Here is a 17083-nt window from a genome sequence, read left to right as displayed (position 1 = left end):
AGGCAAATGAAGGAATGAGAGAAGACCTCTAAGTTTAGTTATGAAGTATTATTATAGGTAAAAAGATATATACGACTTAAAACTAATCAAGACAGAATAATAAATGAGTCATCATTACTTCCTGTGCGCACAAATTCAATGTATTTTCACTTAAATACACACATTGTCATTTTAGCTAAATGCAGTAACAGCCATACAGTACAAAAAAATTGAGTACTGTGTTCCACTATTTATCTTACAAGTCCTTCTTTTTAAGGGTAGATAATCTTATCTAAATATGCTACTTCAGTATGTCAAGTGTACTAGATACAAAATTTCTATGATTTATCCTTTGCAAAGCCAGCGAGCAGCAATTGCTTTAAATGTGGACTTTGTTTTAGCAGCAATGAGAGAGCAAGGAAGATGAGTACAATACAGCTGGGTAGGACATTTAGAAACCAGTCATTGTTCCTTACAAACAGATTGAGGGCAGATTGCATGGAGCTTTTCAGAATTCCTTTCTACTGATGTACAGACTGACTGGCAAAGGAAAAACAACAAGGTGTATTCATGCTCAAGTTTCCTCAGCAATAGATTTTTCAACAGACATTCCTACTGTCTTTTTGCTAGCTAATAAATCTATATCATCAGATGCCTGAGACCTGAACTATGTTTTCCCAAGCAGTATCAAATATAAATGTTTCTTATGGCAAAATAATGGGAAGAAACATGTTTTTCAATTGTCAATCATTAACATTCCAAAAAATTTCAGAATGGATATCTGATGTGCAGCCTTGCCCATCCCTATACATATAGATACAGACGCTTGTGTTCATGTATGTAAACGCATATACATATGCATATACATTTATAAATGTGTAGGAATAAAGAAAACTGTAGTCAGATATCTACGTATAGTTATTCATGTGCAAGTCTACACATGTGTGTGTATATATATATATATATATGTAAAAGTATATATATACATAAACACACATATATATAGTCATCTCTTTCCCATGATGAAGAATTTTCATTAAAATTCTCCAGATGAAGTGTCTGAAGAACTGCATCACTGAACATGGGGGTGTACAAGGTCTCTTAATTGATTATTTAAATTATTGACTTGCTGACAGAAGACGCTTTTACAGTAAGTGTACATTTGGCGTGACCCCTATGCAAAGCACAACATTTAATAATCGGTATTTTCTGTAAGAAAACTAGATATTTAAATATCTCCTGTCCTCAAAAATATCTGAATCATCACTGTAGGTATCTATCTAGCATCAAGAATTACTACAAATTTATATCCCAGAATAACTCCAGAATAATTTCAATACTGGAAAAGGAGGATTTTGATTGATTTTTCAAGTTTACGCACAAAATTTACCATTCAGCCAAGCCCATACGTCCACCTCCACCATCAGGTTTCTCTTCAGATGTTGGTTAAGAACAAAGAACAAGAACAGGTACATCCTCCTCCAGCTCAGGTGAAATTAAGCATACTTTTCCCCTGATGTACCTTGTGCCCTATGCTGTACCTTGTGTAGAAATGCAGACCTGTTTCTATGTGGTCTTGAGTTTGCTCCATCTTGGACGCTTTTTGAGAACCTATAATTTCTCTCTGCCAGTCTAAACAATCTTTTGAGTCAAAATGCAGCACCATCTTTCATATTTTGAGTTCGGGCTGTGGAATCATTATTTATATTATATAAGCTTATCTAGCTCTGGAAAAGTTGTATTAATAAATCTTTTAACTCAGATTAGGATTAATTTGTGCTGTGCGTGGTCAGTGAAGCATGTCAATTGTGAGATTAGGAACTCTCCATTTTCTATAATACATGTTATGATTTTGAAGAGCTGTGAGTTATAGATGGAGATATGTGGAAATAAAAAAAAGCCATAAACGTGTTTTTTGTTTGTTTGTTTGTTTTTTAAGAGATTTTTCTTAAGTTTTACCCTTGTTAATTATTCTTGAAAGCTTGTTCATGAGTAATTCAAAATGAGCGCTCGATAAATAAAATTCAACTCACAGATTTTCTGAGTGCAAACCCAAAAATCACACGGTGTTTTCTCTTCCACAATTGGGAAATAACTTCCCACAAATATTCTGCAACAGGGCTTGACTTCAGCAATCTTTTGATCTGAAAGTATGTCAATAATTCCATCCCTATTCAGCAATGTGCTCTGAGATCTATTGAAGTTCTATGAGCACATACTTAAGGTTGAGCATTTGCTTATTTAATGCATAGCTGAACTGGGAGCTGTTTGCTTTAAAAATCAGCATTTTATCAAATGTTCCTGCCAGTAAATTCCTCCACTTGAATTTCTGTGGAAGGTAAGTACCAGAAGAACATAAAATCCTTTGAACCTCAACAAGTTCATAGGCATAACTTGTGGTAAAACACAAAATCATAGAAGAGGTTCTACCAGATCAGCCTGATATCCCATTTCCAACAGAGACCAAAGGTGGGTGCTTCAGAAAAGATGTAAAAATATGAACAGAGCAAGTTACTCAAATCTATTTGCATCTTTTCAGGCTTATTAACTGTCTGGAGAGGGGTACAGTTGGTCAGACAGTATCCAGGCATTTCTTTCCTTGGTGCAGTTTGCAGGAAGTTGGCAATGTACTGACAGAATGCCTTTTGCACTATTCAAGCAGAGGAATGTTTAAGCTACAAGTTTTCATATTATGCTATGTAAAACCCTCATTTCTGGTCTCACACAACAGAGTCACACTAAGAGAGCATAGCACAGAGTATCGTTTCTTGAAAACTCTAGAAACATACAAAATAGACCAGCCTGTAGAAAGATTCAAAACCAATCAGAATACATTCTCTTCTATCCAAGCTTAGCTTCAGTTCTCACTTCTCAGAATAAGAGCTTGGGAAAGTGGACTATCTGAATAATTCCTTTTTACTATTCATCTTCCCATCTGCCAACCTAAATACTCCACATATTAACTTGCAACTGCCCTCTATAGTACCCCAACAAATACGAAGGAAAAAATGATTTAGTAGCAATTATGCACACAAAGTGGAGCTTTTTCAGGCTTTTCCACATTTGTCATTTATTATATTAAAAAGCACTGAAATTAGCTATTTCAATTAACAAAGCAGTTCTATGGGATTTTTTTTGTTATTTGGCACAATCAAGCAAACCACAGAAGCAAACTGAACAGAACAATAGAAACTAATATTAGCAGCACTTTGCTTATCGCGTTGGCAGTAAACCGAGGGGATAATGTGACGAGGAGAGATGAATTCTCATCACATTCTAAATTTCATCTGCTAAATAAATTACTACTGTCATCAATATCATTGCTACATTTGCTCTCCACAATAGCTGCACTAGGCACTTCTGTTCCTCTTCGGTACTGACCCCAGTACTGTTGAATATGAAGGACTAACTACAAGGACACAACACACAAAGGAGCTTAACCTTGCTCCTACTGGGCAATAAGGTCTCCATTGCAGGTGGGCAGGAGACAAAACATGTTAATATTATGTCTGCTTAGACCTTTCTCACATATTCGTGCATTTATTTCTTGCTTAGGAAAGATGACAAATGGACAGCTTTGCCCACTTTCACTAAATTTCCTCTCAGTGTGCTGAAGAAATACATGAAGATAGAATGAAAGGATTGCCACAAAAAGGGGGAAAAACGATGTCATTTGAACTTAAAGCTGAGAAGTCTGGTGAACCTGAACACTAGCTCATTCCCTAGCAGTTTAACATGTTTCCTCTTCCAAATATTTGTTGCTGTCTGTTTGCTGCAGGTTCTGATGTTTTGGCAAAGTTAAGGGAACGAAAGATACGAACATTCCTCAGGAAACTCACTGCGGTCAGATGGCAGAGTTTAAACCAGCCCAGGAACTGGTTTCAACCAAGGCACTAAACACTACCTCTTCATATCTTAAACTGTCACAGCTATTTGCTAATGGAACACAGTTCTAAGCCCTCAAATCAACTGGGATAAATTGAGACAATGAGATAAGCATAAGAGGATAAACAAAGATATGATACACTCCAGTCATTACCCTGCAGTTAGTTTAATGCTAAATCAATTCCTGATAACAGCATAAACTCTGAGAGCACAGAATTTAGAGCAGGCTGCAAACATTAGCCATGGTGCAGCCAACCAGACCGTGCTGACCTTTTGTTTTGCCACAGCAGTGCTATTACTGGTGATAACACTTGGTATCTCAAATTATCTGAGCTGCAGTCAGTCACTCTTCTGTGCACAAAGATACATCCATACAGGTAGCAAAGTATATAGAGTGAGGGTGACAAGGGATGGACGAATAATTTAGAGTTCACATAAACACATAAAACACTCCAACCAAAGGTTACATAAGAAAAAAATAACCATTATGTCAGTCAACATATGATGTAGTTGAAATCTTTTTTGGACTGACACCGAATGCTATTAAAGAAATGGTCCAAGTCTCTCACAGCTTGTTTCTTTTCCCTCTGCCTCTTCTCATAATTCCTTTGTTGCATTTCTGATATCTGTCCCTGTACAACCAGGATTCCTTGAGAAAACTGAAACGATTTCAAAACCTTCACTTCTCTCTTCAGTGCATCAAAGTAAAATAATTGCAGTAATAAAAAAATTATATCTTTTATTAGTAATTTTTAGAATATTTTTTGTTGCCACTCTCAGTATAAAAATATATTGCACTTTTCTTTGTAACATGGTTACAGGAGTATTTTCTTTCCTTATCTACCATCGAAGTACATAATGCCATCCTCTATGCTATGTTGGTAGCCAATGGTAATTGACAACATCTAATTTTCGACAAAACTAAAGACTACTTCTGACCTAATTTAGTCCAAACATAGAAAGCTACACTTTTCCTTTCAGAATAAACACGTATACCTAGATTTAGATGATTTAGGAATCATTACCTTTTCTTTATTGACAGTGTAATATGCAGAGGTTTTATTGATCAAAAATAAGCCTATCCTTCTACCACCTTGGAAAATGCACCAGTGTATCTTATATAATCTTAATTCACTTTGTTAGCACGATTCTCTGTCACATCAATCTCAGGTAATAGGACTTCTGTAACTAGTCTTCAGGAACTGCTGAAGTGATTACCAACACTATAAAATAAACTCTTAGCATATTCTGAAACAGTAAGGCAATATTTTCTCCTACTTCATGAGGTATTTCACATAATGCACATGCTATTTGTCATTTCCATAAAGCTCTATTCTCAGTATTAGTTGATTAAACTTTGCACTGTACATAATTAATAGAATACACCCATGTGAGCTATAACATTACAAACATCACATTTCCTGAAAAGTTATCAAACAAGTATTGCTGCAAGAAATAATAATATTCTTCCTCCAAGAAAATGCATATTTCCCACTTCTACAGTTAGTTTTACAGTAGACTCTAGATCAAGTAGACCTACATTTTGTTCACAACAACCTATTAAGGTTATATCTACAATATATGTCTATACATTGAGTCACGTGCTTGCCCTGTTCTTTACTGTCTTTAAAAAAAAGATAATTATATTTATGAATTAACCACAAAGACGACAGTAAATGATTTCAGAGTGGCTAAAAAGAAATTGTCTTCATACAGGGAGAGTATCTCCATGAGCTTTTTTTTCAGGGAAACAATGTATTATTTACTGTAATCCCTCAAACTGAAGAGCTGAAATCATATCTCAATCCCATTAACATACAGAAGGAATTAAAACACAGATAAAGACAGATTCTACCTCTTCAGAGATAGCAGAGAACAAGGCATCTGAATAAGTGTGTCCATCCATTCTAGTTGATACATTTTTTTAAGTCATTGACATAGACTGTTATTCAGAAACGTATTCGGTAAACTCATAGAAGCATTCACTTCTAAAATAAGTTTGTGATTTCCTGAAAAATAATACAGCATTTTGCATTCCTCTAGGCACGAGAGATTTTTTTGCAACACTTCTTTTCATTCTAGAAGCACATAGGAGTCTTCCAGAAACACATAAATCTTGTGAAGATGGTTTTACTCACACTGTTCTTCCCACTCCTGGTCATCATCGCTGTGCTGACTGTGCTGCTGAGCTTGCTTGAGACTCAAATACAGCTCTTTTGCTCGGATTTCCTCCTGCTGCCTTATTTGTTCTTCACCCTTTTGTCTTTCCTCTTCTTCTCTTTTCTAAGCAAAATGAAGCAAAACAGAAATGACTAAAGCAGAAGAATATGCCAAGTTAGGACACTTTTACGGGGCTGCTGAATCACAGCCTGAACCTCTGATTGATCACCTGAGGTGAGCAGTAAGTCAGCCATGGGAGCACAGGAGAAGGCAATTCACCTGTGCTGCAGGAAGGGGTGGATCCTGTCTCCTCCTCTTCTAGACCCATTTAAGAGCTGACCCCGCCAGTGGGGAAGGATCTCTTCTAGAGATCTGCTCCACTGGAGTTTACCACAGAAGCCCAAGATAGAGTGATTGTTCTTCTTTCCTACTCTAATATAATAGCTACATCAGCCAAACTCCTGGACATACTATATAATCTGTATACTCATTGATTGTACAGATACTACTTCAGTTGTTTCTGACCAAAGTAACTATGGTATCTTGAAAAAAGTTTTCTTTTAACTTAAGAGTTTTATCCCATATAATATAATAGAAATCACAGCAATAAGGAACTTCAAAGGACCAAAGATCTAAAATATATAAGGAAAACACCTCATCACATGGCACCTGAACTTGCGCTATCCTATAATTCAGAAGTAGCACTCTTGTTTTCAATACACATGGACTTATACTGGAGGCATTGCTCCCACTCTAGCTTTATATACATCTGTAATGATATAATGGGATGATAATAGCAAGGTGGCAGAGTCTTCAGCTACAGCAAATAAGAACGAGCACAAATGCAGGAACCACAGAAACATAAATGAAGGAAAAGAGCTTTGGAAGATCTTAGCTAGGCAGGGATCTCCAGAGAGATAGCCTCACATCTACTGCTAACACTTCAGTGAGAGCTAAGAAGGGGTGGATCCTGGCTCCAGCCCTTCCAATCTCAACTGTATGGCATGCACGTGAGCTTCCCTGGCTTGGCCTGCCTTCCCACCAGGTGCTCAGTCACTGGTTCAACCCCTGACTTAGCATTTCTGCTACAACATCTTTTCTAAGATCTGTACTACTCTGAATCAGATTTACTAGCGTTCTTACTTGAGCAACTGTCACCGTGTGTCTTCATAACCAACACAGAGAACAACGTTCTTCAAATATCAAGACCATTACGTTCCAGGAGGAAAGTCAGATCCTCCAGCATATGCTAAACACTTTGCAAGATGTAACTTAACACACAAAAATTTCCTGTGCAAGAAGACTATCAAAGTGATGGAAACCTCATAGAGTAATGTTATGGACGCCCTTCTACATACTATCAATAACCAAGGTACCTAATTAGTGCAGGAATAGGGATCCACATCTGTATTTCTGTATTTTTCACTATTACCTTAGGAAGAGAAGTGAATTTATTTTGTTGAACTAAGAAGACTGCTACTACAAACTAAGAAGTTTGTGCTGTGTAAATAATTATCTCATTAAGAACAGAGGTCTTGAATGAATAATGGAAAAACCATTATAACCACAACAATAAGAAACTTATGCAGAATAGTTTCATTAGTAGTCTCTGAGTATTCATCCACCCTCAATTACAAACTCAGCTAAACTCAACCCAAACTAGAAATGAAGCCCAGGTAGACTGTCAGTTATTATAAATTGTTATCAAATGTCTAGCATGAAGCAACTGATCCAGCTGAATAAACTGTGGTGAAACTGCTTTTACATTAGGGACTTGGGAGAGATACTTCTGTCTTCCTTAAACAGTTGTGTGTGGGATTTTTTTGGTTTGTGAAAGGCCAGAAGTTTACTAACTTCTTCTTTTGGGTGGGATTTTAATGTTTAATTACAATGAGACAGGCAGTAGATCAGCACAGAGAAAGAAAAAAATAGGATTAAACCAGAAAACAACTTTCTCAAATGCAACAACATGACTGATCAATTTTCAGAGCTCATAGATTTCAGCAAGCAGGTCTTAACTATGGGGCTTTGCATGAGTTATTTCTTTTTCTTCTTTAAGACACAGTCTGAAATTAAGTTCAGATGAGACTGCTCCTTCTTTCAAAGGGGAATCAGATGTATTTTGCTTCCTTCACACCCTGTTTGTGCACTGTGAACTTTTTCGAAGGCCATACTTTACAATCTGAAAACAGGTATCTTCATAATTTTCAGCACAGCAGGATTCACAGCACGACCAACACAATATGTGGTCTATCTCAATAAGAATTACAAATTTGAGTGGTGAGATGGATGAAAAACCTGACTTTGAATACACTCTAAACTCACAGGCAGCATCAGGAAAAGCACAACCAAGCTGTTATTCCTGCAAAAAGTCATCTAATTTTCCACATTTTGGTTCTTCCTGTTGGAAGATGTTACCGAACAACATTGCTTTTTAACACATTTAAGAGTAACCATCATCTGTGTTTTTCCAGTGATGAAATACATCTGGAATACTCATCTGAGAATCAAGAAAAATTTTATCCACCATGGCAAGGGTTATTGTTTGTTTGCTTGTTTGCTTTTTTAATTCTCTCCAGCACTGCATACGTAATTTTTTGTTAACTGAAAACCGGAATTAAAGGAGCATGATTCAACTTCTTTTCTGAAGACAGCTTTTCAAAGCAAATAATATTGTTATTCACCATTTGTGACTCATAGAAGCTTAATCAAGACCCAAAAAGAATCAATACTGTTTGGTTGTTCCAGTTAGGAATGACACAATGCCATGTTTAAGAAAAATAACATCTTGTAGTTGCATGAATGTGGAAATAACAGTGCATAAACAAGGACAGATGCCTTGAGTTTCACCAGGGTGCTTTGATTTTTGAACAGTCAGACAGCTGACACAGCTCTGTAATGCTTTTGTCCGTTGACAATTAAAAAAGACTGAGAAGTAGCAAGCAATTTAGCAGCAACAATCAACATTTTAAGTGGGAAAATGGAACAAATGCAAATCTATGCCCTTGCAAGAATTCCGCAATTTTTCCATTTCCTCAAGTAAATGAAAACAACATTTCTCCATTTAGCTCAGCTGAGCACCGCTAGTAAGCAGAGGAGGTCCCTTTGATTCTACTAAACTAAATCAAAAGACCTGAAAAACTTATTGGTAGTGAATAGGGGTTTTATAGCATACATGATGAACAATAAATTAGGCTGATCTTACTGTTTCTGAGAAAGAAAAGCCCGGTTTTGTTCTTCACTCAGTTTTTCATATATTAATGCCAGACTCTCTGATTATTTCTAACATTGTCCTCGCACTGTTATCTCCTGAGTCTTAAGAAGATTAGTTGAGTGGACACTTCATTATTTCTGAAATGTCAATGCTTTTATGAAGCACTGATTTCAAAGCCCAGAAGCTTCTTCAGAAGAAAAAAAATCCCTTTTACATCTCCTGCAGAACAAGACTTTTCTTATTTCAGTCGCTAGCAAACATTTTAAATTCCTTCTTGGAAAAAGCATCCAATCAGCTGTGCTTTATTTTTACGAGGTGAATGTTATCCACCCAATTGCACTGCTTCGAAAAAAATTCCACCGCATGGAGGCTATCCTTTCAGGAAGGCAGATCAGCATAGAGGTAATCCTCAATTATCAAAATGTTTCTATTCAACATCTTAAATACAAAACCAACCAACAAACAAAACAAAAACTACCAGAACAAACCCCACAAGAATCCACCTCAGCAATTTCCCTCAATCACACAAGGGATTTGTCAGAAGTTTGATTTCAATACAGCTGTTGTTCAAGAATTTGTAGTATAAAGATGAAAATCCCTAACAAAAAAAAAGAACCCAATTCAGTTCTCTATGGAAAGCAGCAGTGGCTATTAAGAAAAGCGTAGCTTTTTTTCTTTAGTGGGAACAAGGATCTTTAGGTCAAAGAAGAAATAATAACAAAAACATTCAACACTAGCACTTGACTCTGAATTGACAAAACTTGTTTTGCACCATTTTATATTTTTGAGCAAGTTTGATTTTAAATAGCATTTACTCAAATTAGTGCCTGAATGCACTAATGTGTAAGTATATTTGGGAACAACTGCCTGTGAGGAGAAATGACAATTCATAGCACAACACAGGACAGATGAGTAAGCATTTGGATAAGTATGAATAAAAAGTGTGAATTTTTATTGAAAATGAACAATTGGACTTTTCACACTTACACCAATGGAAAAAGAACAGCACCACGTTTATCTGCTTCTCTCTGAGAACCTAATCCTTCACATAGAGCTGAAAGAAAAGAGCTGTAATAATCTCCAACCATCACCGTCTGCCTCGCAGCTGGGAGAGACTGCACTGTGTGCAGTGATTCTTTCATGTCTTCCAGAATAATTAGGAAGGTGACAATTCTGTGCATGGTTGCAAGTTGCCAACAAATACCAACCTGCTGCAACAAATCATGCTGGCAATTCAATAGGCAGGAGTAATCCTCTACAGCTTAAACTCCACTGAAGAATGTGAACATGCTAAATGATCTTATCTAGCCCCTGGCATTTGAGCATTTACCACAAACTTGTTACTGTAAATGTGCATCACACAGTGTTTGATAGTGCTACCTCAGCCAGCTCTAAATAATATTTAATCCTAGCCAGGGTTAGCTTGAGGTATTTCAGTCCAACACAGATGAGAAAAGATTAGGTCAGTATTCAGTTTCTGCTGCAGAATGATTTTTAAAATGCCCTGAGACAAGACAAACATCACCTCATTGTTTTCCAATGGAAAATGGAGTTTCTGGCTGCTGAGGCTCTTGGGGCTTCTCTCGGGAGGAAGGATGCAGGGCAGCTGAACGACTGCCATTCTGCTTGGGGCAAAACCCACACAGAGGGTTTGTTACAGCAGCCCTCTCTGAGACGAAGGGTACCTGGATTCCCTCCACACATAAGGCTGTCAGGAAACGTTCCTGGCAGCCTGAGAGCCGAAGGCAGCCAGCTGCAGCACAGCTGCTATGCATTTACTTGGACTCCCCGCAGTCAAAGCCTTGTGCTAGGGCAGATGTCCAGGCCACCTGCCAGAGTACTGCGAGCACAGCTCATCTTCACATCTGAGGCCTTAAGTCTCCCAGCCCTCAGTAAGAGATTCTGAAAAACCCAGGGTCCTCGGCTCCGGGACAGTGTGCTGTCAGCAGCACTGTTACACCAGGACTGACTTTAGAGACCAGCATTCTCCACAAACCCACCTGGCAGTTTCCAGCAGAGCTGTGTGCACGCATCAGCAGAAATACATCCAACCACTTCCCAACATTTTTCTGAGAAAATCCTCCCACTTGCCTCAGAAAGAAAAACATTTGCAGAAACATATTTTCTCTACTATCAGTGTCTCAAGAGGAACAGGGGGTTTGCATCATTTCACTAGTCCATGCACGCATTTGCATGAAGACAAATACCATCAGTGCAGTTGCGCTTTATGTAAAATTCACATTTCACTAACAGATGAGCCCCAGGACATGCTATTCACATACATCTCATATGGGCAGGTGCCAACATCACACTCTGCTTTGCAAAGACCATGTTTTAGATGAAGTACAAAACAAAGGTGAGGACTCATTCTGATTAGGAAGGATCTGAGATTTATTACATGAGCTGGAGCAGACCATTCTTGAGCACAGTCTCCTAATGGCTTGTTTTTTTTTTCACAATTCAAATCCCTGGTACATCAACTATCCCCATCAGTGGTTCATATGTTCTCATTTACCCATGGGAAAGGTCATATTTATGCTGCGTCTAGAATAAGGACATCAGCTTCAGCAGCATAATCAGTACCCACATTAGTAGGGAAAGGGTTTTTCTTTAAAGTTCATGTCACAATTCATTGCACATTGGATAGGAAAACTTTGAAGATCTGTTTCCCAGCTGAAGATGAAAACCAGCCTCATTACCGTATCACTAAAGAAACATCTGCATAGAAAAATAAAAAATAAAATCTTAACTGTGGTGTCAAAAAAGTACAGAAATGAAGCATTACCAAAATATTGCAGTTGGTATTGAATGTACTGAAAGGATTTTCAGAACGGGTTAGATGCAAAATCCGGTCAAGAAGCTCTTGTCTTATTCTTGTATTCTGAATACACTATCCTTGGGAAAGAGTTCAGTGTTTTCTTGGCACAGAGCACATAGCTGAAATTATAGCTTATTTGCACTTAAACATAACAACAGGCCCACTTAATTACCTGATATTTACTTGGAAACAACTTTTTTTTTTTTTTTAGTGTAGGACAGAATGCTCATTGCTAGATTGTAAGAAGTGCAAAGTACTCTAAGTGGTAACTGTGACATTTTACTGCATTCCTAATCTGTATATCTGGCAGCAACCACTGGAAAAAAAAACAGGTCCACAGCATTCCGAGCACAGGAAAGCACTCACAAAGCACGTGTTGAAAGCCCATCCAAGCCAGCGGGACAGAAGTGTACTCTGTCTACTAAGGACGTGGTCCTTATTACTTTCCTGAACTAGAGCACTAGTTACTCTTTTTCTTCTCAGAAGGTTGTTTATAAACCTGCCTTCTTTCATGGCAATGAAAACAGCCAGGACACAGAAACTCCCCCTTCACTCAACACAGTCCCAATGGGAATTAGTCATAAACACTTGAATAACAATAAAAATTAAAATAATGGCAGGAAATTGTAATGCTATTCCTCTCTTATTGCCTATGATAAAAATAAGCATTATTTCTCCCAAAGTGCTAATGTCATTATAAGTCCCACTAAGTATCTTTTTATACATGAAGACCCACAGTGTCAATTAAACCCAATACATAATTTTTGATTAATACCTATGGATTTTTGCAAGAGACAATCTAGCTTTATTGTCAGTTCTGCTTATATAATTACATTTGACAGGTATCTGTTGTTGTCATACAGATAGCACTTTACTATTAATATTTTCTTGCTTTATGGAGACCACAAAGAACTGAGACAGTATCTCTCATTCCTAAACGTAGCTAAAGGATATTACCCTCTTCTGGCTCACTGAAGATCACATCTTTAATTTATCTTAGCTCTGTACATTGTTCAAGACTCTTAATGACAGATAAAAGCAGGAAATGATGTCTATGATCTCATAGCCTTCGTGAATTTGGAAAAAGATTAATGATAGTAATTGGCTCTCTTATTTGTCCTTTGCAATAGATGCATAAAAGAATAGCAGTTCTTGAACTGCAAAAATAGAGCAGTGAACATTTATATTCTAGCATCATAAATTAAAGGCATTTCTGTTTAAGAAACACCAAGGAATGCAATATTTTTTCAATAGTGTTAAAAAAGAAGACAGGAATCATCAGTTTGATATGTGAGATATCATTTATCTAACGCAGGCAGCCTTAAAGTCCCATGATAGGTCAAGAATACAAAAGTGTTTTAAAAAGGAGAGTTTGTGATATAGCGTGGTCAGAAATTAAACATATCAGCATATCAGAACAGACAGAGCTCCAATCTCTCAAGTCAAAATTCTTCAAGAGGACAAAGCCTTAACAGACACCGATGTTTTCATACCCTAGTTTTGGGGACTGCTTTAACTACATGCTGGTTGTTATCACAGAAGGATGAGTACCAACACATTAAATATCTTAAACCTGCTAAAGTGGGCTAGCTAACTGATCTGCATTTGATTCCACTCTCTGAATCATTCATGAAAGGTGCATTTCTTTCTGATTTCAATGATTGCAGTCATACATAACGAAACTGATTAATTCATCTTTTTCCCAACAAGGAACCTAGAGAGATTAAATAAATTGATGGACAGAGAAGCTGCTGCTGCTGGGACATGACCTTCTCATCAAGCTAAGTACAATGAGCAGAGTTTGGTGCCACTCTTTTCAAACTGTGGAAGGCTAGTTTTCCTTAAAAATGCGACTGGTGGCCACTGAATTTTCATAAGTTGCTCCATTCAGATTTTTGAAAAAATCTCTTTGAAACAAAAGAACAGTGAGCTTGTGGACATTTAGACCATCAAATGCATTGTGAAACAACAACAGAGCCACAAGTGAACAGGCCTGCAGCAGTCTTAGTTCAATAGTGCTTTGCTTTCTGGAAAGTAGAGGAAGGAAAGCAATTTAATTAGTTGCTCTGCTCATCATTCACACATTAATAAAGCTACTTGAAAGGTATAGTTTCATTACTCATTGACATCAATTTTCAAAAGCCTTATTCTCTCCTATGAGTTCAAATTAATTGTGCAAAGGTAAATCAGCAACTTTGTGCTGCAGAGGCTTTTTGCTATATAGCCATCCTCAAATCCCAGCCCCACTGTTTATAGATAGACAAGTAACTTGCTGACTTTAGTTGGGAATCAAACCATATAAATAAACACTGAGATTTTCAAAATTTGTCCTGTTACAGAGGGACAAGGTGAGGATTCCATCCACAGTTTCCATGCATTTAATCACCATCCCAAGAAGAGAAAAATGACAGTAGCCAACTGTCAACTGGGTAAAGTGAGCGGGGTGTAGATGGAAATGGCTGCATGTAGATCTCCTAGGAGTCATGCTTTGCTACAGGTTTTCTCCATGGAAACCCAGCTGCATCAATCTTGTGCAGTCCCACAGCACACATCTCAGTCTCAGAAGTCATGATAATTTCTCTGCACACTAAGACAATTGTATTTTCCTGTTTTTATCATTACAAAATAAATCGAAAGAAACAGAGATCTGCATTTCCTGTCTTGTCTTCAAATTATCTTTGACAAGAGAATCTTAAAAAAGTATTTCAAACCAACATTAAAATACTGTAACCGAGTTTATGGAAAATTCACAATGGTGTCAATAAAAATCAGGTAAATGAACCTCATGAAACAAAGCTTTTTCCCATATGTTGAGTAGGAGAAAGATCCACTGTTCATTACCTTAATGAATGTGGAGAGAGAATTTTTAAGTCAAATGTATGAGCAATGCACACAAAATGCATCAAATATGTTCAAAAAGACTAGCTTAAAAAGATACATTCCACAATTGAACATTTTTCCCCCAGTATGATTCATTCAGTAGAGCTGACTAAACAATTCCATCAGTGTGTGAGCTGAATAACCCATATGATTGTCCTGACACTTTTGAATGAGATATGTAATTTTTTTCCCCATCACTCACCCAGCTGTGCCGGTGAGAACCATGTAGCTATTTGCATATTCCAGGATGAAAAAACACAACTTTGGTTCTTAAAACTTATTAATAAACATGCACCAAAGCTGAGAAGAATTTTGAATCTATGTAAGAACACTTAAAGCCTAAATATGATTGTGCAAACCTTCAGATCCTCCTGAATCTTTTCCTCCTCCAATTTTGCTGCTTTTCGATCTTCCATTTCTATTTTCCATTTTTCTGCTACTATTCTGGCTTTTTCTTGAGCCATAGCATCCCGGAATTTCTTTGTAATTTCAGCTTCTTTTTGTCTCCTTCAGAAAAGAATTTGAAAATAAAAATGATTGAAGATAATTCAAGGCATGGTTATTGAGGGTTTTTTTAAATTGAAGATCAAATTCTAGTCAGTAGTAGATCCTTGTTTGCAACAAATGATTAGAATTAAACGTCATGGAAATACAAAAGAAAAAACACTTAACAAGAAACCTCTGAGGAATGGATTTCAGATAACCATCTGGACAAGAAACTTTTTCAATTTCCAGTAAATGTCCCATTAATATAGCATCTTCTAAATGAGATCAATTTTTTTTTTTTATTATTATTTTCCAGTCATGTCCTGTCTTCCTTGGCCGAAAACAGATTTTTCCTATCCATCTAGCAAACCGTGGGAATTTATTTTCTCTCAAATAGTGAAACCAGTGAAAATGTCTGCAAAACTTTAACAGTAGAGCATTTATTAATTGTGACAGCCTAAAAGGAGCACAGAGCACATGGTGAAGTTTTAATCCCTGCTTAAATCTGCTATCATTATAAGCAAGAAGAATCTGATATGAAAAGCAATAATACTGAATAATCCAATATTTAATGTGTTACTTCTGTGCACTGAACTGCAAAACTAAGTGCAGGAAGCAGGTGGCCTACGTCCCAACAACATCACAACATCAAGCATCAAAAGACTTTTCAATCTTCATGAAAGCTGGAATCAGCCCTACTGGAAACACCAGCATGGCACTTGTAGTAATCAGCTTCTGAACTGCTGGGTTAAGAACTAACACAAGCAGTATGCACATGAAGCCAATTGGAAAATAATAATAAAAAAAAAAAAGCATTACACATACAAAATCTCTGTTGTGGGCATAGATGCAACAAATATTTTCTGATTTCACCATCTCAAACACACAGAATCACGGGACAGGCAGGGGCTGCAGTGAAAGCTGAGCCAGGACAAACTTTGTTTGCAGTGTTCTGTCACAGTAAAGAAGTGCTTCCTTGTGTTCAGGTAAAACTTTCTGTGTTCCAGCCTGCATCCACTGTCCCTTGTTCTGTCACTGGGCACCAGTGTAAAGAACCTGCCCTATCCACTTGACTACTACACTTTAAATATTTATAAGCATTGGTAAGACCCACCCTCAGTCTTATCTTCTGCAGACTGAACAGCCCCAGGTCACTCAGCCCTTCATTGCTGGGGAGATGCTCCAGTTCCCCAGTCATTCTGGGGCCCTCCACTGGATTGCCTCCGGTAGTTCCCTGTCTTTCTTCAACCGGGGAGCCCAGAACTGGACACAGTACTCCAAGTGTGGCCTCAACAGAGCAGAGTAGGGTGGGAGAATAAATCCCCTCAACCTGCTGGTCACACTCTTTTTATGTACTTCAGGCTATTGTTGGCCTTCTCAGCGACAAGGCCATCTACACTGCTGTCTCACGGCCAACCTGTTGTCCACCAGGACACCCAGGTACTTCTCCGCAGAGCTCCTCTCCAGCAGGTTAGCTTCTATCCCATACCAATGTGCATGGTTATTCCTCTTTCATTTTAGTACTATACAATTGCCCTTGTTGAAGGTTCCTCTCCATCCACCTCTCCAGTCTGACCAGGTCTCACTGAAAAGTAGCACATCCTTCTGGTGTGTCAGTTACTCCTCCCAGCTTTGTATCATTGGCAAACATGCTGAGGGTG

The 17083-nt window shown here is 37.6% G+C and overlaps 1 protein-coding gene across 1 annotated transcript in view; it reads right to left on the bottom strand.

The window, feature by feature from the left end:
- Positions 1-17083, bottom strand: part of SH2D4B (SH2 domain containing 4B) — a 68113-nt gene that overhangs the window by 35002 nt on the left and 16028 nt on the right. The window contains exons 3-4 of the mRNA XM_042863263.1: positions 15296-15443; positions 6003-6147 (exon numbers count right to left, since the gene is read on the bottom strand). Coding sequence (XP_042719197.1) covers positions 6003-6147; positions 15296-15443 — 293 coding nt within the window. The remainder of the gene's footprint in view (positions 1-6002; positions 6148-15295; positions 15444-17083) is intronic.

The sequence above is a fragment of the Lagopus leucura genome, unplaced genomic scaffold, assembly GCF_019238085.1.
Source record: "Lagopus leucura isolate 7727_CA_CO unplaced genomic scaffold, USGS_WTPT01 Super-Scaffold_739, whole genome shotgun sequence".
Taxonomy (NCBI): Eukaryota; Metazoa; Chordata; class Aves; order Galliformes; family Phasianidae; genus Lagopus; species Lagopus leucura.
The sequence above is the reverse complement of the archived record's forward strand: the minus strand, read 5'-3'. Positions and strand labels throughout refer to the sequence as shown.